The sequence below is a fragment of the Ochotona curzoniae genome, unplaced genomic scaffold, assembly GCF_017591425.1.
Source record: "Ochotona curzoniae isolate NIBS_2020 unplaced genomic scaffold, NIBS_Ocur_1.0 contig_523, whole genome shotgun sequence".
Lineage (NCBI taxonomy): Eukaryota > Metazoa > Chordata > Mammalia > Lagomorpha > Ochotonidae > Ochotona > Ochotona curzoniae.
The window spans coordinates 1,347,913-1,372,511 of NW_024466459.1; the positions used below are offsets into that span (position 1 = coordinate 1,347,913).

Sequence of the window (24,599 nt, forward strand, 5' to 3'; positions counted from 1 at the left end):
GCAAGGGGGCACAGGGAGCCCCACAATCCCCTTTTGTCCCTGGCAATGGCCCCCAGCCCTGGATAATCCTGCAGTCCCCTCAGTAGGTCGTGTTGCCACCATCACCTCCCTGCCTTATGAAGGAAGGTGAGTGTGGCCTTGCTGTAGCTATACTCTCACAGGTCCATGGCCCAGGGCTGTACTTGGGGAAGAGGCACAGGATCGCGCATGGTAAGGGGAAGGAAGACCTCGCGTAGAACCCACGTCTTGCTGACCCCGGCCCAGGCCTGCTGGAACTGCTGCTGCTGCTGCAGAACACACAAGTGCATCAGTTGCTGCTCTGCCACCTGGCAGAGGGCTCCCTGGATCCCTTGTTCCCCGTGCCTGACCTGCAGGTGAGTGGGGGTGAAGACACCTGGGGCCCCAGGGTGGGGATCCATCTGGGGTCACCCCTGGAGGAAAAGGATGGGTCAGGAAGCAGGCTCACAGCTGTCTGGCTGGGTCTGTTGTGTACCAGGCCTGGTGACAGCCTCCATGGGGCCTACCAAAGGGGTCATGCCCCCAGTCCAGACAAGCCCCAGGACTGGTTTGCAAGAAGGCTTCCCTGCAGGGCATTCCTTGCTGGACTTGAGGTCCTGGGAGGACAGATACCATGGGACCATGATGCTTTTTTTTTTTAAGATTTATTTTATTTTTATTACAAAGTCAGATATACAGAGTGGAGGAGAGACACAGAGGAAGGTCTTCCGTCTGATGATTCACTCCCCAAGCAGCTGCAACAGTTGGAGCTAAGCCAATCCGAAGTCAGGAGCCAGGAGCTTCTTCCAGGGCTCCCCTGCAGGTGCAGGGTGCCAAGGCTTTAGGCCGTCCTCAACTGCATTCTCAGGCCACAAGCAGGGAGCTGGATGGGAAGCAGGGCTGCCAGGATTAGAACCAGTGCCCATATGGGATCCTGGGCATGCAAGGCAAGGACTTTAACCACTACACTATTGCGCTGCCCCCCTGCCCGGTGCTCTTAGGGAGAGGGGTGATGAGGGGCAGTGATGGATAAAGAAAGGCTCGTGGACTGATTGACAAGAGCTGCACAGAATAAGAGGACACAGATGGGGTGGGATGAGGTCAGGCGGTTTACAGAGGGAACAAGTGGCCCCTAACAGCCAGGTAGGATCTGACCCTTAGAGGAGCCTAGGGTGTCCACCAAAGGCCAAGGGGCAGAAATGGGGTGGGGGGAGGGGTTTGGGGAAGCACCAAGACTAGGTCCTGTTCTGCTTCTCTAGGTGTCCTAAGAGGTGGGGAGAAAGGAGGCCTGGGAGAGAGAAGAGACACTGCCAGGGCCCCACCACCTCAGGAACCCTGGGGATACACAGCCCACCTTATTATTGGGCCAGTGTGGGACAGGGGCATCTGAGTGGACTCACACACTAGTTCTGCATCCCATGTGAAATCTTCCAGGCCCTGCTGGCCACTAAACAGCTGGCTGGCCTTAGCCAACTTGTCCATCTCTGACCCTGGCTCCCATGTACACAAGAGGGAATATACCATGCAGACAGAACTTGTGCACTCAGGGATAGCCCTTGTGTTCATGCTCACCCAGAGAAGGCAGATTAGGGGAGCAGAACAGCGCAGGAGGAGGAGCCTGATTCCCAGCGCTGTTGGCACACTCCAGGCCGGCCTGGTGGGTCAACACGAGGAACTGGAAGAAGAGATGGGCATCCAGGATGAGAGGCCTCTGGTGTTCCACCACCACTATCTGCCCTGCCTGCCGTCAGCCCTGGGCCCTCTGCTAGCCTGGCCTGCCACCCTCCTTCCCCCTCTACCATGCCGGCCCCACCTGCAGGAAACACCCAGGATTCAGCACTGTCCTCCAGCCTCCAGGAAGAGGGACAAGTAAGTGGGCCTGGGGGGCTTGGGTTCTGGGCATTGACCTCATCCCACTCCATCTGAGGCTGCAGGGGAATCCTAGTGGCCACCACTGGGCCTTTGATGTGGTCTTTCTTCTCTCAGGAGAGCTGTGCCCCCGCCACCTCCCCCCAGTGCCACAGGGACTGTGGGTACAGATGTACCCCCAGCTAAGGTCTGGAGCTAGGTGGGTGGGCCAAGGGGCAGAGTGTTCAGGTGTATCAGGTTGGGAGCTCTGTGTGTCCCACAGGTATGTGCGGCATAGGGTGGGGTTCCTACCATCACTGCCACGGGGTCTGTGCCTGCCCTCTTCCTTCTTGGGGTTCACTGAGGAGGCAAGAGGGAGTGAAGATGCAGTGCTGTCTCCCCAGACTACTACGACGCAGAGAGCCTACCCTGAGGGGTGACCCTCGCCCAGGGCCTCGCCAGTGCCTTTGTCTCGACCTGCTGTCTCATGTCCTGTCTGCCAGCTCTGTGCCCTTAGCTGGGGACCCTTCCTACCCCTCGGCTTCCATGACCTTCCATGACCTTCCATGCCCCCAGCCTCAGCTCCTAGCCCCCAACGTCTGGCATCAGAGCTCCTAGAGCCCTGCCTAAGCCTGGCAGCTGAGGCTGCCCAGCTCTGCCCTCCTGCTGCCTACCTGAGCAGGGAAGGCCTGGCGACCAGAACGCTGGCTCCCTCAGCCTGGGATGACAGGAGCTGGGATTGAGATGTCTCCTTTTGTTATAATCATGATGTGTGGTGATTGCTTCTGTTACCCCAGGCCCTTAAGGAGCCCCATTAGAAATACAGCAGTGTAGGACTAAGGGTGCGGTGCCAGGTGGACAGGCCCCTGAAATCAAGCGGTTCCCTTGTGCCCCCTAACTGCAGGATCAGAGCAGGGTTCCTTCTCCAGTGGGCAGTGGCTGAGATCCCACATTTTGGGAAGGGGGTGTGTATTGTTCCTCTCTGCCTCAGTGGGCCACGGGGAATTTCCGACCTTCCTTAAATAAGAATTGGGCACTCAGGGACAAGCTTGGGAGGGCGGCATCTTGGGGCCTTTCCCAGTCTGTCAGGGGCTGCCATGCAACATGGGATGGTAGAGGCTCTGGAAGGCCCCTGTGAAGGAGGAGGTGCTGAGGGAAACCCTTCGGGAGAGTTCCCTGCCTCTGGGTTCCCCTTCCCAGCTGCTGAGAGTTTCCCTGGGGCCAGACATGGAGGGCACAGGGTTGAGGCCAGGTGTTTGTATTCAGGTTAGAACAGGAAATGTCCTCAACTCCTCTGCTGCTGGGCACTGTCCTTCAGCCAGAGCTGGCCCCTATCCCGAAGGAGGCATGCCGAGCTCCAATGGCTGCTTTGGTGCGGCCTCATGCCACTCACGCAGACTGTGCTCGAAAGGCCCGGGGCAGCCTCTTCCAAGCAGCTCGCACCCCATAGGTGCCTGTGCGCTTCTGACGCCAGTGCTGGCCAAAGGCAAAGCAGAGCAGGACAGCTGTCACGAACAACAACAGAAGCACTGACACAACCGTGATGATGATGATCATATCCGTGTCCTGCGGGGGCACTGGGGATGGAAGGACAGTGTCTTAGGAGAGCTGTGGTGGCAGGAGCCAGGACCCCAGGACGTCCACCCATCATCACCTATGACCCGCTCACTCATCCTGTAGCCATCTGCCTTGCAGAGAAGAATGACACATGGCATCTGCTCCCAAGGTATTAGCTAGGACCAGCCAGACCTCTGCAAGTCTAGGAGATGCCCCCTGTTGGCAGCCCCTGGAACACTAGCATGGCTTATGCCAAGTTCCTTCTTGGACCAAGCCCCTTCTTGGGCAGTGATGAGTGAGCTCTGCAGCCAGCTTCCTGCTCTCCAGACTCCCAGAACAGCAGAGCTCCAGGGGCTGCTGGGCAGCTAGATGGCCCTTGCCAATTTAGTGCAAGGCCAAGACCAGAGACAGCAGGCTGACTTGGTGGCAGGGGAGCTGGGGGTATCAAACAACTCACTATTGACCAAGTGGCGCTCTGTCAACCTCTGGAACCCTCTGGATTAGGTGTGGGGCCCTAAGTGCTTGTATCCCATGCTAGTAAAGAAAAACATTCTGCTTTTTTTTCTCCCCCGTAAGAGGCTGAAAGTGAGTTGCTCCATCCCTAACGCCACTGTCCCTGGGGCCCTCTCACCATAGATCTCCAGTCCCTGGGGCTCCGAGACCCAGTGAAAAATGCCCCCACCGCGAGAGCGCAGGTCCAGCTTGGCCAGGCAGGAGAAGTTGTGCTGGCCATCCTCTCGGTCAGCTGTTCCGTTGAATGTGGCTGTGGCCTCCTGGGGGACAGCCGCTGTCCCTTCAAAGGTCTTGCTGTGCAGTGTCTTGTTGCCTCGGAGCAGGGTGAGGGTGAGGCTCTCCAGGGGCTCTACAGTAGGTGCCCTGCACTCAATAGTGAAGGAACTGCCCACGGCTACCCACGTGGGCTGTAGCTTCAGCACAACCTGTTCTGGAGGCTCTATAGGGGACAAGGGAAGGAAGGTTGGTCAGGATGGGGTGCTGTCCCAGAGAACCTTAGAAGGGAGTGCTCAATGAGATTATGCCAAGGACTGCAAAGTCCCTCACTTAGAAGGCGTGGGCTGGGATTGGACCCACATGCTCCTCCAGGATCAGGTTCATACCACCATGGTTTCTTCATTATTAAGTGGGGCCCATGCTGGCACCCTCTGAACTGGCAAAGCACACCTCCTCAAATCCCTAGCCCCAGGATCACCTGAGATTTGGGATACCTGTTTATTTCACACAAGGTATTGATGAAGGGGAAGATGTAGCCATGCCCCCTTGGAGCCATGATGTTGGGAGAACCCAGGCCCTTGTGTATGGCTTTCACTGGTTCCTGAAAAGTTTGTGTCTGATGGCCACTTCTTTGCCATCAGCCTATGGCAGGGGAAGAGACAAAATCAGGGAACACCTCTGCCCTTTCTTCTGCAGTGAAGGGGCCACTAGGGAGCATGCCCAGCTCTCCTGATGACAGCCCAGTTCTCGTCATGGACAATGGGGTGCTCTGTGAGCACTTAGGTTTGAGCGGGGAGGGGTGGTGATGGTGGTGGGGGCAGATATGGACATTGCCTTGGGAAACGACTTTGGGTTGGATCCCTGTGAACTTCAGCTCAGGTGCCCTCCTGGGCGTGAGACTCAAGACCTGGGCAGCCTGCTGTTGTGATGGCAGTTGCTGAATACGTCTGAGCAAAGGGGCAGCCATGAATCCTGAACAATTGCCTGGGCCCTGCTCCTTTTCCTCCCAGGGTTCAGGGAAGTGGGGGTGTGATGAGTGTACCCTGGAGATGTGTGCACGTCAGCACAGCCAGGCCCTGTGGAGAGAGGGGCACCAGGGCATAGACACTCACGATATACAACGACACTGAGCTTGCTTGACAGCTGCTTCCCAGCACAAGTGTAGTGACAGTAGAGGACCGTGTCCTCGGAGATGTTGGAGATCAAGTACCGCTGCCACTGACGCTCTGATTCCAGCAGGGTCTTTTTCAGGGTGGTCTCTAGTCCTCCTTTCTCTGGTTGCGTACAGCTGGTGCTGCAGTTGACTTCCCACGACTCTGTGGGTTTGACCACCAGCCTCTCTGGCCACATGTGCACTTCGAATGTCTTCTCACCAGACCCTGGAAAACCAGACACACACTCACTGTTCTGCCAGGGGTCTGTCCATTGATGGCATTTGGGATCAAATTCAGCTCAGGCATTCCATGTCCTCTGATCCCTTCTCTGGGTCAGGCCCGCAGCCTCACAGTGAGACCCAGGAGGCTGCCTCCCTGGGCCCTCCCTCCCTCTGAATGAGGCTTCCTCCAGCTGGCCAGGCCCATCAGCTCCTGGTCAGTCTTCCTCCTAGTCATCTTCATCTCCAGGGCAGGAATCTGACTCCTGAATATTCAAGATCCAGCTGGAATATCACCTCCTCCCTGAAGGCCTACCTGAGGATTGGCATGAACTCTGTATCTTTGGGCTCCTGTGACCCTGCAACTTCCTCCCTCCCTGCTTCCTTTTCTTCCCCAAACACTCTGGGACACTTGTGCCAGGCACTATGTCCTGGGGAGCCAGCAGGGCTGGGGGCAGGCAGCAGTGAATAAACCAGGAAGCCGATCCAATCCTGCTCTTGTGGGCACACATTCCAGCAGAGGGGACTGTCACAAACAGCAGCAAGTAGATTGTCCAACCTGTCGGGTTGGGGACACATTCCTGAGGAGGCCTCTCCTGTATGGTGACATCTGGGCACATATAGGAAGCAGCTGGCAAGTCCTGCAGTGCTCCAGGGGAGGAAGACTGTGATTGTGCAGACCCTGGGCTGAATGTGCTTGTGAATGTGAATGACCCTGGCCCGGTGTGCTTGGGGCAAGGAGATCAGGCCAGAGAGATCTCAGTGTGGGGGACCAGTGGGGTATTACGGCCCAGAAAGCTGACCCGGTAGATTCCTACTTCTTAGCCATTTTGATTCCAGAAAAGAAGGGCCAGGCTTTGCACATCCTTCTTTGTGCTCTGCACATGCAGGAAGTACTGCTACATGAAGACTGAGGCCTGATGCCCATCTCCATCAGTTCATCTCTTCCAGTTAGGAAGGCACCGGGTCCCAACCTGTGTCCTGAGCCCCCACCCCCTTGCTTGTCCCCACACAGCCTTCGCTTATGGCATACAAGGAAGTGACAGGCCAGGGGCGTTACAGGCAGATAACACTGGAATTGAATCCAGAGTCGGTCATGTACTGGCCATGTGGCCTCCAACAAGGTGCTTTCTTCTGAGCCCTGGTTTCCTCATGGCAAATGGGCTGGTATGCCTTTGCCTCAGGGCTGGCATGAAGGTTCAAGGACATAGCCTGCTGGGTGTCTGAGACAAGGCGCAGGGTGCTCAGCACTGGGTGGTGTCTTCCTTCACAGGCCCCTGGCACAATGAAGGTTTCATTTTCACTCCGTCCTCAGGCAGAAGCTGGTGCCTCTACTGCCCTCTGTTGTCCCTGAGGCACCCCTCTAAGGAGTAGATGGGTGCGTGGACTCATCTTCCCTTGAGCCCCTCATTCCTGCAGCCTCCTAGGCCCCACTCAGCTGCGTTGCAGCCTGCATGACCTCATCTTTCCCAAGAAATAGCATTGCGGGGTCTGTTCCACTTGGTATCAACAAAGCCTATGAGGACTGGAAGCCAGGCCGGCACAGAATCCTGTACCCGTGCCGAGGTGTCCCCATCTTCACAGCCCCGGCAATGGTGGGGCTAGGACCCCCTCCCCCACTAAGCCAGGGAAGCAGGGCATCCTATGTCCCAGGCTGGCACATGCCAGGTCACGATCTTGAGTGCTCCGGCTCACCTGAGCAGCAGATCAGGGCGAGGAGGGCTGTAGGCAGGCCCCAGCAACCAAAAGAAGTCATCTCGGATGGTGTCTGTGGGCTTCCAGGGAACAGCTGAGAGCTGCCTGGAGGGAGACGGAGGGCACAGGTCAGGGAGTGGCGGTCTGGAGCCGCAGTCTGAAATCCCCGTCTACTGGGACCTGATGACTGCATTTCCTCTCATTATCTGAGCAGCCTTTGGGAAGCCACGTGCATTGGCCAGCTCCAGGGCTTTGCGCCTCCAAGAATCCAATCAGAGGAAACTGGAAAGCAGTTGATAAGCAGGGACATAACCCAGTCTTCCCGCCTGCTCCCTGTGCAGGGGGCGGAGCAAGGAAAGGATACACTTGTGTTTGTGGGCCTGGCTTCCATGAGGGCGTAGGGAGAGTTGCATTGAGCCATGCCTGAAGAGCTTCAGTCAGCTCAAAAGCAGCCTCAGTAGGGCTGGCCTGCAGCCTTCTCTAAAGGCGTTCAGGCAAATTTCTGTAGGCTTCCAGTCCAGCTCTAAATCCATCCACCCCAGCTCTTGCCCCACCATCTTTGTGACTTCTCCCAGTCTGGGCAGTCGGTCAACACTTTGTTAGAAATGCTAACTGCAATCTGACAGTTTACATATCATCCTCTCCCTGTCAACCCAGAAGCACAGAAACTGTCTTATACAGGCCACATCCACCTGGTCCTGGATGCTGGCAGGCACATAGTTGGCACTTTATAACTCTTGGGTTGGTCGTGGATGGATGGATGAGTGAATGAATACAGGAATGGCTAGTGCTGTAAATAACCCAAACAAGCTGGGGTGAATGACTTTCCTTAGGTCTTAAGTACTCATAGCTCTGGTCTGCCAAGCATAGCTTTTTCCTTCAAGGGCTGAAGTCTTCCCACCACTCACCCCTATCCCTTGGACCACAAGACTGGACATAAAAAACCAATCATGGTTCGTGGATGCACACTGGGAGTTGGACCTGGGCACAGGACTTCCTGCAGCAGAGCTGGTAAAAAATGGCCCTTCCTTTTGGGGCCTGATACAAGTGCACACGCGCAAGCAGCTGGGGAGGTAGGTCATGTAGTCAAGCAGAAAGGGAGCCAGAACTGTGTTAAGTGGAGGGGTGGCTGCAGGAGGGATGGATGGACTTGATGGGTGATGTGCTATGTTTAGTGGCTGGTGATGGCTGACCACTCAGCACCATAGCATCCCACTTAGACATGAAATCTACAAATGTGGATTGTAGAAAATGGAGATCTTTTCAGATGACAGAAAGCCCAGTTAGATAGGGGAGTAAATTCTAGAGACACATGGTACAGCATGGAGATTAGAGCTAGAAGCACTGTACTGCATATTGAAAATTGCTAAGAGAGTAGACTTTAAGTGTTCTCATCACACAGAGAAATGATACCTAGGTAATACATGTTAATTAGCCTGGTTTATTCATTCCCACATACTTCAAAACATTATGCATATACAAATATATATAACACTTTATCAACTAAGAGATAGTATATGGGGCTGGGTGCAATATCCTAGTGCCCCAACTTTTGCCTTGTATGCATCAAGATCCCACATGGGCACCAGATTGTATCCTGGCTTCTCCACTAATCATGCAGCTCCCTGCTTGCAACCTGGGAAAGCAGAGGAGGATGGCAAAAAGCCTTTGGACCCTACACTTGCATGCAGACTGGAAGAGGCTCCTGGCTCCTGGCTTTGGAGCAGTTCAGTTCCAGCCATTGTGGCCAAGCAGAGAGTAAACCAGTGGATGGAAGAATTTTTTCATTTCTCCTGCTCTCTGTAAATCTGTTTTTCTAATAAAAATAAATTTAAATCTCTTTTAAAAAGCTGGTGAAAAAAATTGATTTAAGAGATGTTATATGAGCATGTTAAAATTTCAAGGGAGACAAGTATGTATAGAAGACTATGAAGCACTAGAAAGGGTCAAATCGTTTCAAAATGGGCAAGAGTTGGGAATGCTGGTTTGTGTTAGGAGCCACAGACTTATGGACCATAGAGTTGGCCTGACAACCTGTTGCATTGCAAAGGCTGCCTTGGGCAAGCAGGGCCACAGCAAGCTGGATATTAGACCGGATCATCCTGTGTAGAGCAAGCGGAATAGAACCTCCACCCTTGTTTCTGTTCAGATATTAGTTCCTCCCCTGTTTCAATGAAGATAATTACTTCCAGGAAACCCCTCCCCTTCCCCTCCTCTCCTAGAGAAGAAGGTATATATACATGAGGAGTGAAATAAAGAACATGAGGCACTCTTTCCCACCAAGTATGTGTGTCCGTGTGTTTCTTGGGCCAGGAGCCCGGGGGCTAGCAGCCCGGCATTCCCAGTCCACCCTCAGGGTTTGGGCGTCGGACAGGTTGGGACAGGTTTGAGCCTTGACTGTTCTGCTGCTGATCCAGTATCCTACTAATGTGCATGGGGAAAGAGGCAGAATATTGTCCAAATACTTGGGCCCCTGCCACTCATTTCAAAGACTAGGATGGAGTTCCATCTTTTGGGTTTGGCTGTTCTGATGTGGGCATTTGGGGAGTGAATCAGCAGATGGAAGATCTTTTAAAACATATATATATATATCCCTCAATCAGTTAAAAACATCGATGAGGAAAGCAGAGAAAAAGGGAATACATTTTTAAAAATATGGTATTTAAAATACCATATTTAAAATACATCTTTTAAAATATGGTATTATATTAAGAAGTCCAGATTGAGGAATCACAACAGAAATAAGAGGACTTAATTACAGTTAAAGCATGAAGATTGTCACGTTAGATTTTTGAAACATTAAAATCTAAAACTCAGCTGACTTGTTTACAAGAGACAGATTTAATAAATGTGTCTGGGTATGGAATTGGCTGAAATTCCAAAGGTGAAAAGTTCCCACAAACACTACCCAGAGAAAGCTGGGAAAGTTATATTAATAGTGGACAAAGTGGCCTTTTATGACAGAAGTACACGTTAGAGTGAGTGCCTAGATGAAATATTCAGTTCACCAGCAAGTTTGAGTAGTTCTAAAATTGAGGGCATCTGGCTTGAAAGCAAAACAAAGAGATAAAATCACCATAACAAGAGGTAGTGTTTCTTACATTTTCATTTTTAAAAATGATTCACTTATTTTTATTGGAAAGGCAGATTTACAGAGAGGGAGAGATAAAGTTCTTCCATCTACTGCTTCACTCCCCAAATGAGTACACTGACAGTGGCTGGAGCTGAACCAAAGCCAGGAGCCAGAGGTCTCTTCTGAGTCTCCTATGATGGTTGAGGGCCCCGTGGCTTTGTGCCATCCTCCACTACTTTCCCAGGTTGCAAGCAGGGGCCTAGATGGGAAGTGGAATAGCCAGGATACAAACCAGCATCCATACCAGATGAAGGTTTAGCCACTAGGCCTAGTGCTAGACAACATTTTAATTTTATTTGAAAAGATGGAGAACACTTTTTCATCCTCTGGTTCAGTCCTCAGATGCCCACAATAGCTAGTGTCTGGGATGGACTGAAACCAGGAGCCCAAATTTTAATCCAAATCTTCTACATGGGTGGCAGAGATCCAAGTACTTGAACCATTATGTACTACCTCCCAGACTGTGATAGTAGGACGCTGGATCAGAAGTGGAGAACTGGAGACTCAAGACAGGTTGTCTACTATAGGAGGCTGGCGTCCCAAGTAGCATCCTAAATGCTGTGTCAGACATGACCACATAACAAAAGATTTTAACATGTACCCTTAGTTATAAACAGTGATAAAGACAGGGAATAAAATCAATCAATGAATGGAAGAGTTGAAACCCAATTTAAAAGCTTGGTCTGAATTTATAAGTTAGAGACAGGAGTTCTTCAAGAGGATAAGTTCTAAAGATCACATATTTGATAGGTTTAAAACATACCCTAGCCCCAGCTGTAGGCAACTGCCTAGGTTGCCTTGTGCTACACTTCTGGGAGAAAAGTGTTTCATTTTTGGGAGAAAAGCAACCAAGGCTGGCAGGCGTTCTGGACCTGTTTAATGTCAAATTTGTGTTAACTATACTGGTGTGCCAGCACAGCTGCCTATTCTTATTTTTAAAAGATATATGGGGAAGGCAGGGAATAAGGCGCCAGCACATGCCACACCAGCTCCCAGGTGGTGGTTGCCAATTGCCTGGGGAAGGGGTTTAGAGATGTGTTGCAGTGGAGGTGGCTGAGGGCATAATTGACAGGGAAGTAATGATTTGGGGGCTGCCAGGGACTGGATCACTGCATTCATAGGTAGGCTAGAGAGCTGAGATGAGTGGTTTACAAGGGGGAAACTGGAGGGCATGTCTGGGTCAGGTCAAGGCACCCGCCCACGTGGGAAACATGAGCTGGGCTAAATAACATCACCTGATGCCCACTAGCGCATACAAAAACTGGAGCTGGGGGCATGCCTGGCTGGGCTAGGCTGCAGTACTTGAACGTGAGTGTCAGAGCAGTGGGTGGGCCAATTCACATTGGGCCTGAGCACCCACCAGAATGTGAGAGAATTGGATTTGGGGGCAGATTCTTAGGGGAATTGTGGGCTCACTTCTGTGGGACAACAACACCTTCTAGTTTGCAAGGAGAACTGGGGATGATGACAGGCCAAGCCCCTACTAGAGCTGGAAGGAGGCCAGGCTGGGCCAGACTGCTACTGGCACATGTAAAGGCCGGGATTGAGGGTAGGTCCTTCCAAGAAGAGCCACAGCACATGCTGGCAAACATGAGATCTGGGCTTAGCAGGCAAACTTGGGGAACTCCCCTGCTAGGTCATAGCTCCTGCTATGCAGAACAATGGTTGGGGCTGGGAGCAGGCCAGGCCAGGCCAGGCCAGGCAAGGCAAGGCTGTAACACTCTTCAGCATCAGTGTGGACCAGGTCTTGAGACAGGCTGGGCTAGGCCAGGCCGCAGCATCGGCTGGCTCACACGAGTCAGGACAGGATGTGGGCTGAGCCCAGCTGAGCTAGGCTGTAATACCTGCCAGCAGGAGCTGAGACTGAAAGTGGGCCATACCAGGCTGGGTCAAAGCACTTGTCAGCACGTGCAAGATCCAGGGCTGAGAACAGACCTGATAGGGGAACTCTGGACACTCTCCTGCTATGCTGCAGCTCCTCCTGGTGAGTGTGACAGCCAGGGCTGAGGGCAGACCAGGTTGGCATGCCTGTGGGCAGAGTCTGGGGTTAGTCAGACTGTGGTAGGCTCCAGCACCAGCTGGTGCTCATGAGAACCACAATGGATGTGGGGTAGGCCAGATTAGACTATGGCATCTGTTAGTTCACCTGAGAGCCAGGTCTGGGGGTGGGCAAGGCTGGGGCGAGGCTGTAGCAACCACCAATGAGTGCCAGGGTGGGTGTGGTGGGGATTGTTGGGGTTCGTCTCTACTAGGCTGTGGCACCTGCTAGCGTGCCTGCAGATGGGGCTGGGCTGGGCTAGGCTATGCCATAGCACTCATCAGTTTGCATGAGAGATGGGGCTGGGTGTAGCACTGACCAGGCAGCTGCATGCACTGGTATGTGCATTGGCTGATGTAGACAAACAACTGAACCTGACCCTGCGTGGGCTGGTTCACACAAGAGTCAAGCCAGAGGTTACCCCAGGTGAGGCTTATGAAGGCATTCCCCAGCTAGATGGCTGGACTCAAATCCTGGCTGCAGGGAAAATCATGATAAATGTGGTGGTCAGACCTTGGAATGCATGAGTTGGGACTGGACCTCCTCAATTTGTGCAGTGGTCAGCATCCCCAGATGTACACAAGGGACATGATGGTTCATCTAAGTCAGCAGAAGATATCAAGCACCTCATTGGAGGATGGGAAGCAGAACAGGCTGGACCACTCTTCTGGCCAAGCTTTGCAACATGTTCCTTAGTCTGTGGGTGCACGCTAAGGTGGATTTGGTCAGCCCATACATCTTGGAAAGATTTTCTTAACCCTGGTGCAATGAATTCAATGAATTCTCAGAGCTATCAAAATCACTCAATTAACACCCTCGAACATTCTCCCCAACATTGGGGTCTCTAAGGTGTCATCACATGGCCATTCCCCCATCCCTGGGTGCTGATGTAGTTTGACAATAAGGAGTGGTCTCTCCCTTCCTTCTCTGAGGACAAAGGAGAAAAAAGAAAGTTGAAGCATTTGTCCCATCCACCTTTCTCTATGACTTGATCATCCCCACCATGCTTGGAGACCCACATGGTGTGCGTTCCTCTCAACTATGTGAATAATGTAAAAAAAAACCCCAAAACCCTAAATGATCAAATTAGAAACCATAGTAGGTTATAAGTTCTCAGAACTGAGTGATAAAGAAAACATCACATTAAAATTCGTGAAATGTAGCACTTAGAGATACTGATAGCCTTGAATGCTTGCGTAAGAACAGAAGCCTGAATTAAGTACCCAATTTTAGTAAGTGGTCAAGGAGCTATAAAAGAACAACATAAATCCAAATGTGACTTTACAGGGAGTAAAGGTACATCATTGAAACAGAAAACAAAAACACAGGCTATATTTTATAAGTTAAAAAAACACTCAAGTCAGAATTAGTTCTTAGAAGGAAAATCAAATACAATGGGCAAGTCTCTGGGGAAATCTACTTATGAGCAAAAAGATAGCACAAACATTGTTGGTGTGGAAACTGCTGGTTCATGAGCAGAAGTGATTCCATCTTACAGCTGCATTGTTGTCTTCAGAGTTCAGCCTTAGCCCATGAGACAGAAGCCCTTAGCCTGTAGGAAATATGCTCGCTGTACTGGGTCTCTCTCTCTCAAGTTTTGCTTTGAATAAAACTGTTCTGGCTGTTGAATTCATAGTCTGTTTCTTCTCTGTCTTGCTTTTCCACCTTTACAAAAATGGGAATGGTAACTCGAGATGCATACTTGACAAATTCACAGACATGGAAAGAGAACCATGCTGCTAGGAACCAGGGGAGGGGAAACAGGAGGCAGTTTGAGGCATAAAGAGTTTCAGCTTCCAAAGGAGAAACACTCCACAGGGTGACCGCCAGATCACGTGAGCAAATCTCATGCTGTTGACCTGTGCGTTTGATGTGCACTTCACAACAACTAAAAATAAAAATGAAGAAGACTATCTGTTATACTGCAAAAATAGGAAACTATGTACACTGTCTGAGAAGATAAGTTATCTAGGCTATTAACTTAAAAAAATAAGCCTGAATGGTTATGTAACTATTAAAGAAATGGAATCAGTAATTTAAAATTGTCCCCAAAAGAAAACACCAGGTCTTGCTGGATAAACAGGACTTTAAGTGGCAGTAATTGTCATTTAATAAAATCTCTGAGATTACAAAGGGCAGCCACATCCTCTACCTCACCTATGTGCTATAAAATTGTAAACTTTTCCCCTCAATTTTTAAAATTTTTATTTAAAAGCAGAGTTGTGGATCTTGGTGGGCAGAGTCCAGGTATGTCAGAACAGTGACTTGGGTATCTTACTCTCCTGGCCATGTAGCTGTGGCTGGGAGAAGCTGTGCCATGCCAGGCTTCCTACTGGGGATCCTAGCTCCCATCTGCTGGTGCTACGGCGGGAGAGGGGTCATAGGTTTGTCGGCTCTGCCCACTGGCCACCTGGTGGTAAGCTCTGGGGTCTTTGGAGTATGGAATTACTGCCTAGGGATATCCATGAATAAGGCCACTCCTATGTGTAGGTGAGAAATGAATCCTGAGGGACATCCAATGACGGGGCCACTGTACTTGCAGGTAAGCGAGGGACTGAGATTTGGTGGTTTTGATGGGAGAGCTGAAGCTCTTTATGTGTCAGACTGATACACCAGCCCACATGGGAGTCCTGGGTTGGAGTTGTTAGCTTGGAACACGTCTGACCACTACATGCCAGTGCATATGCAAGCTACGGCTGGGGGCCTGTCCGTCAGGACTGGATTCTAGTACCTGACTTGAGTGTCGGATCAGGGAATGGGTCACATTAGACTGGGCCATGACACCAACCAGCACACAAGAGAACCTGCTCTGTGGGTGGGGGGAATAAGTGAGTCCAACCCTATGGAACTACAAATCCTGCTGATCAGCTTGAGAGTTGTGATGGTGATGGGCTGAGCAAAGTGTGACCATGGAACTCACTGATGCTAAACTGGTACTGACGCTGGGAACAACTGGGGTATGTCCAGGCTGCAGTACCCACACAAGCACCCTAACAGATGGGTTGGGGCAGGCTGGGTTGGAATGGAATAGGCAAGCTCTGCCAGGTAAAGGCCAAACACCTGCTAGCATGCGAGAGATCTGGTTCTGGGAGTGGCCTGAATGGGCGAATCTGGGAAATTCCCCTAGTGGGTCATAGCCTCTGCTGATGTATAGATGGTCCAGGCCTGGGTGTTGGGCAGGCAGGGTAGCTCCATCTGTTGACAAGTGTATGAGTTGGTTTTGGAAAGGGGCAGACCGGGCAAGGCTGAGCAAACCATAGCCCACTGGCAAGTACAGCAACCAGTAGGGAGTGCAGGTCATGCTGGGCTGCCACACCTACTGTTTTTCATGAACCAGGGATGATAGCAGAATTAGCAGGGCCAGGTTGCCTGACCCGCCAGTTAGAGTTAGGACTAGGGGTCGGCTGGGCCAGGCCAGGCTGCAGCATCAGAAGGCAAAGGCCAAGACAGGGGAGAGGATATGCCAATTGGGTCAGAGCAACCACTGGCATGCATGAGATCTGTGGCTGGGATCAGGCCTTGTTGGGGAGACAAGGGACACCCTGGCTGGTTTCTGTGTCCCAGTGATGAATACATGGGCAAAAGTAGGGCTGCACTCTGATCTGGACATGGTTGCAGTCTTTCTCGGCACAAGTGTGGACTGGAGCTTGGGGGTACCAGACTGGCTAGACTCTAGCACCTACTGGTGATTGTGAGAACCAGGGTGGGTGTAGTATGGGCTGAGCTAGGCCTCTGCCCATCCTGAGCTATGCATGAGCTGTGTCTGGGCGTGCACTAGGCTTGGCTTGGCTGTAGCACCCAATAGTAAGAACCAGAATGGATGATGGCCAGTTAGTAAAGGCTATTGTTCCTGGTAGGCTGGGAGGTGGACTAAGTAGGGCTGGCACATGGACCCACCGGTGTGTGCGAAATCTGGCATTGGGAGAGGTTTCTGATGGAAGAACTTGGGGAACTCGTCTGTAGGAAACAGTCTCTGCAGGTGAGCATAAAAATCACAATAGGAAGCAGCCCAGACCAGGCCAGGTTATGATACTCACAGTTTTACCTTTGGCTCAGGTCTGGGGTGAGCCAGGCTGGGCCACTTGGTATCACCCGCTGGCAAATTTGAAAGTCAGGGTGGTGTGTGGGGTCATTCCAGGTTGGGCCACAATACCAGCTAGTACACACTAGTGCCGGGACTAGGGGCTGGTTGGGTTGGCTAGGTTGTAGTCCCCACCAGCATGAGCTGGAACTTGGGCAGGCTGGGCCGGGCCAGGCTACAGTACTCAGATGCAAATGCCGAGTTAAAACGGGCCATGCCAGACTAGGCTACAGTGCCCAACCAGCACATGTGAAATCCAGGGGAGAGTGGGCAAACCTGGTAGGGGGGTTGAGGGAGGTCCCCTATTGGGTCACTATTCCCACTGGTGAGCATGAGAGCTGGGATGTGTGCAGATCAAGTTGGGCAGGGTCACAACACTTATTGGCCTGTATGTAAGCTGGATCATGGACACACCAGGCTGTGCAAACTGTACCTACAGGTACATGCATAAGCCAGAGTGGGTGAGGATTGGTTGGGCTTTGCCATAGCAGTAGCTATCACACATTGGCACAGTGGGCAAACTTTGCTTAGCTAAACTGCAGTATCACCTGGAAAGTGCAAGATGCAGGAGTGGCAGTGAATCCATTAGGGAGATAGTGAGCAGCTCTCTCTTGGGTTACCACTCTGACTGGTGAGCATGAGAACCAGGACTGGGACAGGCATGACTACATAGCGAGTATCACCTGCTGACACATGTGTGGGCTGGATAGTGAGGCTCGCTGAGTTGAACCAGGTTTTAACATCTATTGATATGCATGAGAGCTGAATGGGATGCGGGACAGACAGGACAAGTCTGCTATACATACTGGCAAACACAGGAACATGGGGTGGACCTGATGGGGGTTTTTGCGGGTCACTTCGACTAGGCTTCAGCTCCCATTGGTTTGTGTGGAGGTCGAGTGTGTGTGGTGGGCAGGATTGGACTTGATTGCCATTAGTTTGTGTAGAATACAGGGCTGGAGACAATTGAACCAACAATTGCAACTATCAGTGTGTGCAAAAGCCGATCTGGGCTATGGATTGTGCTGGACCCTGTATTGGCATGCACACACAAGAGTCAGGTCTGGGATCACCACAGATGAAGTTTCTTTGGGAATCCCTGCAACTGAACTGCTGGACTCAGAACTCCAACTGTGGAGAAAATTGCAGGTTCCACAGTCTGATCTTGGAATGCATACGCAGAGCTGGGTCTCCTTACTGGCTTAGATGGAGCAGTGCACAACATAACCAGAAACAAATGGAGAATAGGGCAGTACACTGGAGCCTGCAGAGGACATCTAGTACCCTAACAGAGGATGGGGGACAGAACAAACAGATCAACTACGTCAGCCAAGATTTGGGATGAACACTTGGGCTAAAGGAGTCTCTAAGGTGGACTATGTCTGCCAGTGGAGTCTGGAGAGCTGTCATTATGATTGAAGTGGAAAGGTCAGCAGCAATACAGAACTTTTGAACTATTAAAACCACTTGAGCAAGATTCTTGGAGCATGCTCTACATTAGAGACCCTGGGATGGTTGGGAGGCTGGATGTGGCTTCTCAGCTTATCTCTCCCCTTCCCCCCAAGATACAAAAGGAAATAAGAGAATGTAAAAACAATGGTCTCACCCACTTTTCTTTAGTCCTTGACCCTTCACACCTTCACCAAATATGTAAAATTAATAAAAAAAATGTTTACACTTAAGCAGAGTTGTGGAGAGAGAGGTTTTTCAAACCATTGGTTCAGTCCCCCACATGGCCACAATAGCCAGAGCTGAGCCAATCATAAACCAGAAGGCAGGAGCTTCCTTGCGTTCTGTGATTTTGCACTCATGTGGGATACCCAGAAGAAACTCTTAGCAACGGTTGGGTCAGCCCTTGTTCTTACAGCCATTTGGGGGGTGAACCAGCAGATGGAAGATATATTTCTGTCTCCCCTTCTCTTTGTAATTCTGCCTGTCAAATAAAAATAAATCTAAAAAAAAAAAATAAGACAATGTCTCAGTACTCCAACAGTGTATAAAACACACTTCCCAGTTGGGTTTGTCTTGGGTGTGCAAGGCTGGTCAAGCACAGAAGAAGAAAAGCCCACAGACATTACCCATGACGCTGCTTTCCATAATGCTAGTGTCCTTCTCTGATTTCAACTCTATGGTGGATCACTTGTCCAAACTCAAATTCACCTTCTACTGCCAGCACCCAACCCCTCAAGCCTATTCCAGGTTTCTCCTTGCTTTCTGACTTCCAGTCTTCTTCTACGCCAAGGGAGCTAGTGTTTCCCAAAGGTGTGGGGATGTTAAGGTTCCTAGGTTGTAACCCTCACCCAGTGCAGGGTTACAAACTGTGGATTTGTGGTCCTCCTTCCCAGTAAGCATTTCTGGGCTGCATCCTGGAGGTTCTTCTGAGCTCCCAGCTACACTGAGCTCCCTTTGCCGATACATGCAGCAACAGTTTTGTCTCTCAATGTGTTTAAGTTCTCCAAAAATATATATTTATTTTTATTGGAAATGAACATTTACAAAGAAAGGAGAGACAGAAAAATCTTCCATCTACTGGTTTACTCCCCAAATGGCTGCAATACCCGGAACTGAGCCAATCTGAAGCCAGAAGACTTTTCTGGGCCTCCCACGTGGGTGAGGGCCCCAAGGCTTTGTGCCATCCTCTACTGCTTTCCCAGACCATAAGGAGAGAGCTGGATGGGAAGTGGAGCAGCAGATGGAATGCTGGCACTTGAAGGTGGAGGATTAGCCTGTTGAGCTATTTGATTTCTGCAGTTTGAAGGTGAAGAGACAGAGAGGGAGTGAGAGTGACAGCGAGAGAAGGGAAGAGAGAGAGAGAGAGAGCAAGAGAAAGTGAGATCTTCCATCTGGTGATTCATTCCCCAATTGCTCACAAATGCCACAAGTAGTCCAGGCAAAAGCTAAGAGCCTAGAACCCATTACGGGTCTCCTGCACAGCTGATAGGATCCCAACTACCAGAGCCAGCATCTCTGCCTCCCACTCCCCTTAGTAGGAAGCTTATTCACTAGTGGAGTTTGGACTAGGTTGCAGGGACTTTGGTGTGTGATGAGTAGTATCTCAACGATTGTGGCAATCGCCTGCCCCAAATTGCTTCTTTAAACAACTACCTTTCTCTTCCTGGCTCATCTCCTCTCTGCTTCTTCACTGGCCACTTCCTGGAGTCACCTCTCAAGTAGCCTACCTGAACCTAAGTCCTTGTTCCACGTTCTGCTTTTGAAAGAGTCCAGACTAACACTGTACACTAACAGGTTTAAGAAGAAAAACTACTATCTCAATAGATCCCAGAATGTTGTTGACATTCAGCATTGTTTCATGATCAAAACTAAGGAAATTTCCTTAATTTGATAAGAAGAACTTAGAAAAGTTAATAAAGAGCTTACATTTTTTAATGAATAAAACTTAGAAATAACAATTTCTTTAAAGCTGACATTAAACTAAGATGTCTATAATTTCTGCCTTTGTTTCACATTGTCCTGAATGTTCTGGACAGTATGGTAAGACAGACACAGGTGTCTGCACACCCAGTAGGACAGTCACAGGCATGCACACGCACAGTAGGACAGATACAAGCATGCGCACACACAGTAAGACAGATGCAGGCATGCACACAGGCAGGGTAGAAATTAAAGATCTACAAACTGGGTTAGAGCAAAACCATCAATATTTGCATGTGGTATGGTTGGGTAGAAAATTCAAAAGAATCGTTAAGAAAGTGATTCAAAATAGAAGATTTTAGATGGACAGCTAACTATAAGATCAACAGCCCCAAATCAGTTGCATCTGTTTGTATATGTAGAAGCATAAATTTTTAAACTATTCTGTTTATCATATTACCCCCAAAGTTGATGAATATTATAAAGCTTAAAGCTTGTAAGACCTACAGTAAGAAAATTGTGTCATTTTATTGAAAAGGTATTAAGACACTTTAAATAAATTGAGAAATAACCTATGTTCATAGGTAGAACATTCCATAGTATAAAAATAAAAATAAAAATTCTTCCCTGATGTACAGGTTCCCCATGCTATTCTAATTAACTCCAATAAGTGTGTTTACGGAAATGGGAAGTTGATTCTAAAAGCACCAACACAGCCTTAACAATTAAAATGAGATACTGTCTCTGCTAGATATTAAGGTTCATAGTGAAATACAGTATCGTGTTAGGTTTAGGGAAATTAACTGATATAAGCAGTCTAGAAATAGACCTGTGTTTGCACAAGTGCAAATTCTGACACATGATAAGGGTATCATTGTGGATCACTGGCAAAAATTGGTGTGTTAAATGATGGTAGATCACATGAAGAAAAAAAAGTATCTCTACTTCATGGCAAATGTGAAAGTAAGCTGCATTTAGAATGAGTGCTTATATGTGAAAGAAAACTTTAAGGCTTTAAATTTTTTTTAGTTATTTGATTTTGTTTATTTGAAAGGCAAAGAAACAGACACACTCAGGTCTTCCATCTGTTGGCTGACATCCTAAATGTCTACAACAGCCAGGTGTGGGCCAAGCCAAAGCCAGGAACCTAGAATTCAATCCATGTCTCCCACATGTGTTCAGGGACCCAAGCACCTGATCCATCACCTGCTGCCCTTCAGGGTACACACTGATGGAAGCTGGACTGGAAACAGGGACTCAAACCCAGGCCTTCTGACATGGGATGGGGATGTCTCAAGCAGCGTGTTGATTGCTACACCAAATGCCTGCCCCTTTACATGCTTTTTACAGGAAAATAAAGGATAGAGACCAGTGTGATAGCTCAACTGACTAATCCTCCACCTGCAAGCTCCAGCATCCCACATGGGCCCTGGCTGATGTCCCAGATGCTCCACTTCCCATCCAGCTTCCTGCTTATGGCCTGGGAAAGCAGTGGAGAAAGGCTCAGCTCAAAACCTTGAGACTCTGCACTCGTGTGGGAGACCCGGAAGGGGATCCTGGCTCCCGACTTCAGATTGGCTCAGCTCTGGCTGTGGGCAGCTATTTGGGGAGTGAACAAATGGAAGATCTTTCTGTTTCTCCTTCTCTTTGTAAATCTGCCTTTGAATAAAAATAATGAAATCTTTTAAAAAAATATCAAATATTTTACGTCCTTAGGAAAAGACTTTAATTTATTCACAAAATAAACTATTAGATTACATTGCATTACATTAAAGGCACAAATATTTTAGGCTAAAGAGAGCATGTCTAAAGAAATGAAAAAGATGGTTTAATTTAGTAATTGCCTGGTAAAGTATAATTTATCTATTTTGATTGGTAGAATTTAAAAATCTGACATGACCAATTTTTGAAGAGAATACATGTCAACAGGAAATCTTACCATTGATGGTGAGAGTCTGTTATTGGTCCTCAACAATTAGGCATTGTCCCACTGCCCTAGTCAAGTGTTAGCAGTGAAAATCCAAGCAAATGCAGACTCTCAGGTGAACTATGTTAGCCAGTGGATTCTGGAGAAATTTCATCGTGATCGGAGTGGCGAGATTGGCAGCAATTCAGAACTGCTCAACTATCAAATCCACTTGAGTGGAGCCCTCCACGCAGGCCTTACATTGGCGTCCCGCGATGAGAGGCTGGATGTGGCTTTTCTCCTTATCTCTCCCCTTCCCCAAGATGCAAGAAAGATAAAAGAGAATGTGGTAACAATGATCTTACACACTTTCCTCTAGTCCTTGGCCCTTTGTACCCTAATCAATTATGTAAAGATTATCAATAGAATAAAAACAAAGAGAAAAAAATCTATTAGGCATTGTTTTGTAGAGCTGAATGTCCTTGTGCCTGATAACCCATAATTCTATTTTATATTCTGCTATTCACTCACAAAACTTTACACTGAACACCAGGACACCTGCTCAATGTTTACTTCTGCATGACCTTGGGAAAGTCACTTAATTTCTTTGGGTCTTAGTTTTCTCATGTATAAAATGAATTTTTATTTATTTATTTTTAAGATTTATTTTTACTATTTTTTTATTGGGAAGGCGGATATACAGAGAGGAGAGACAGAGAGGAAGATCTTCCGTCCGATGATTCACTCCCCAAGTGAGCGCAACGGCCAATACTATGCCGATCCGAAGCCAGGAGCCTCTTCCGGGTCTCCCACGCAGATGCAGGGTCCCAAAGCTTTGGGCCATCCTCGACTGCTTTCCCGGGCCACAGGCAGGGAGCTGGAAGGGAAGCAGGGCTGCCGGGATTAGAACCGGCGCCCATATGGGATCCCGGGCGTGCAAGGCGAGGACCTTTAACCACTTGCGCCACAGCGCCGGGCCCATAAAATGAATTTTTAAAGAAATTACATTTTGGGTCCAATGTGGTAGCCTAGTGGCCCCTATGGGCACTGGTTCTAATCCTAGCGGCCTTGCTTCCCATCCAGCTCCATGCCTGTTGTCTGGGAGAACTGTGGAGGGCGACCCAAGTGCTTTGGAATCCTGTACCCACATGGGAGACACAGAAGAGGCTCCTGGTTCCTTGTTCCTGTTTTCGGATCTGCTCAGTCCTCGCTGTTGGGCCCTTTGGGTTTGAATCAGTGGAAGAAAGGAAGGAAGGAAGGAAGGAAGGAAGGAAGGAAGGAAGGAAGGAAGGAGAGAAAGAAAAGAAGAAAGGAAGGAAAAAACGGAAAGAGAAAGAAAGAAAGAAAGAAAAAGAGAAAGAGAGAAAGAAAGAAATTATTTATTTATCTGAGAGACAATGAGACAGATAGTGAGAGAGAGACCTGCCTAGGCAGGAGGGGAGAGAGAGAGAGAGAGCTCCAGTCTACTGGTTCACTCCCCAAATGCCTGCAACAACCCTGTCTGGGCAGGGCCAAAGCTGGAAGCCTGGGAACTCAATCCAGGTCTCTCACAAGGTGGCAGGAACGCAATCACTTAAGCCAGCACCGACACCTCCTAGCATGTGCATTAGCAAGAAACTAAAGCTTGGCATCAGACCCAGTAGTGCTGAAAGGGGACACCAGTGCCCTAACTGATAACTGTTGGGCCAAATGCCTGTCCCCAAAATGGAATTAATAACATCTTCCTCAAAGGGTTGTTGTGCACATGCACAAATTAAATGACTGTAGCACACAGTAAATGCTGTATAACTGTTTTATAAAAGTAAAACTAAATAGCATGTGTATGTGACAAAGTCCTAAAAAAAAATCCACAGCAATGCATGCCACATTCCAGAGGATAATTTCTTATCCCAGATGAAGTAAATGATCCACAGGAGAAAAGTGGATGTGGGTTTGCTGGCTGTCCATCCTGTGTTGACTGCTACCTCCAGGGTGCCCACTATGTTCCTAATACAGCACTATGTACATATGTTCTTTACACGTCATATGCTGAATTTCACAATAAAAAGATAGATGCAGAGAGAGGACAATTACTACGTGTTTGGAAAAAAGGTAGCCCTGTGGAAATGTGAACTTCAATTGCAATGGATAGGATGGTACCAAGTAAGTCTCATCAGGAACCCACAATGTTGGCCCCAGGGTGGGGGAAGAGGACTGTCCCTGCAGGCCCTCTCCCCTGCTCTCAGCATCACTCAGAACACACACAAACCCATCCCCTGTCCCCTCCTCCCTCGCAGGCTGGGAGGGAGGGGCGGGGAGGAAGCAAACAGGAAACAACTACAAAGGCAGCCCTCAGGGCAGGGCAGAGCAGGAGCTGGCAGAGGAGACTCTGGAGCCTGAGAAGCTCTCGTACTTACCAAGGGGAAACTGAGGCCCGGGGAGGAGACTGGGATGTAGCTCAGGCAAGGACACTGCTCCAAACTGTTTCCACGCAGACAAATGTAGAGGGATGGATAGCAGCAATGAGAGCAGATTCCACAGCGGCAATGGGCTCCCCTCAGGTGTCCCGCCTCCCCAGCAGTCACGTGCTTCCTGAGCACAGGTTCCCACCCCAGAGTAACTCACATTGGCTCCACTTCCTGTATTTTCTTCATAGTGTTGAAAAGTACACAACACATTTATAACTTTAAGCACTATTTTTTTTTTAAGAAAAGATTTATTTATTTGAAAGGTGGAGTTTTAGAGAAAGAGACAGCTGTTTCATTCACAGCCTCACTCCACAAAATAGCAACAATGGCCAATACTGGGGTCAGGTCATCAGTCAGCAGCCTGATACTCCATTTAGGTTTTCCTCATGAGTGCAGTGGTCTGAGCAATTGGGTTATCTTCTGC

At 49.5% G+C, this 24,599-nt stretch overlaps 1 protein-coding gene across 2 annotated transcripts; it reads right to left on the bottom strand.

Moving 5' to 3' along the window:
- Positions 1-1,934: 1,934 nt before the first annotated feature.
- On the bottom strand, positions 1,935-24,270 carry LOC121162481 (intercellular adhesion molecule 2-like). Of its 2 annotated transcripts, none has more exons than XM_040989503.1 (5): positions 24,125-24,270; positions 7,199-7,303; positions 5,244-5,510; positions 4,034-4,354; positions 1,935-3,422 (listed from the first exon to the last, which is right to left on the bottom strand). In XM_040989503.1, the coding sequence occupies exons 2-5, from the start codon at positions 7,257-7,259 to the stop codon at positions 3,235-3,237; spliced, it is 837 nt and encodes a 278-aa protein (XP_040845437.1). In that variant the 5' UTR covers positions 7,260-7,303; positions 24,125-24,270; the 3' UTR covers positions 1,935-3,234. The 2 variants fall into 2 exon arrangements, with proteins under 2 accessions (XP_040845437.1, XP_040845435.1); XM_040989501.1 differs by lacking the exon at positions 24,125-24,270 and adding an exon at positions 12,267-12,493.
- Between the last annotated feature and the right edge of the window lie 329 nt (positions 24,271-24,599).

Excerpts from the sequence above, each read along its gene's own strand:
- LOC121162481 (XM_040989501.1), bottom strand. The coding sequence starts at position 12,357 with ATGCCAACCTGGTCTGCCCTCAGCCCTGGCTGTCACACTCACCAGGAG. Across the intron at positions 7,304-12,266 it reads GTCCAGAGTTCCCCTATCAG|GCAGCTCTCAGCTGTTCCCT; the intron begins GTCTGTTCTCAG and ends GTCTCCCTCCAG. Across the intron at positions 3,423-4,033 it reads CCAGGGACTGGAGATCTATG|TGCCCCCGCAGGACACGGAT; the intron begins GTGAGAGGGCCC and ends TTCCATCCCCAG.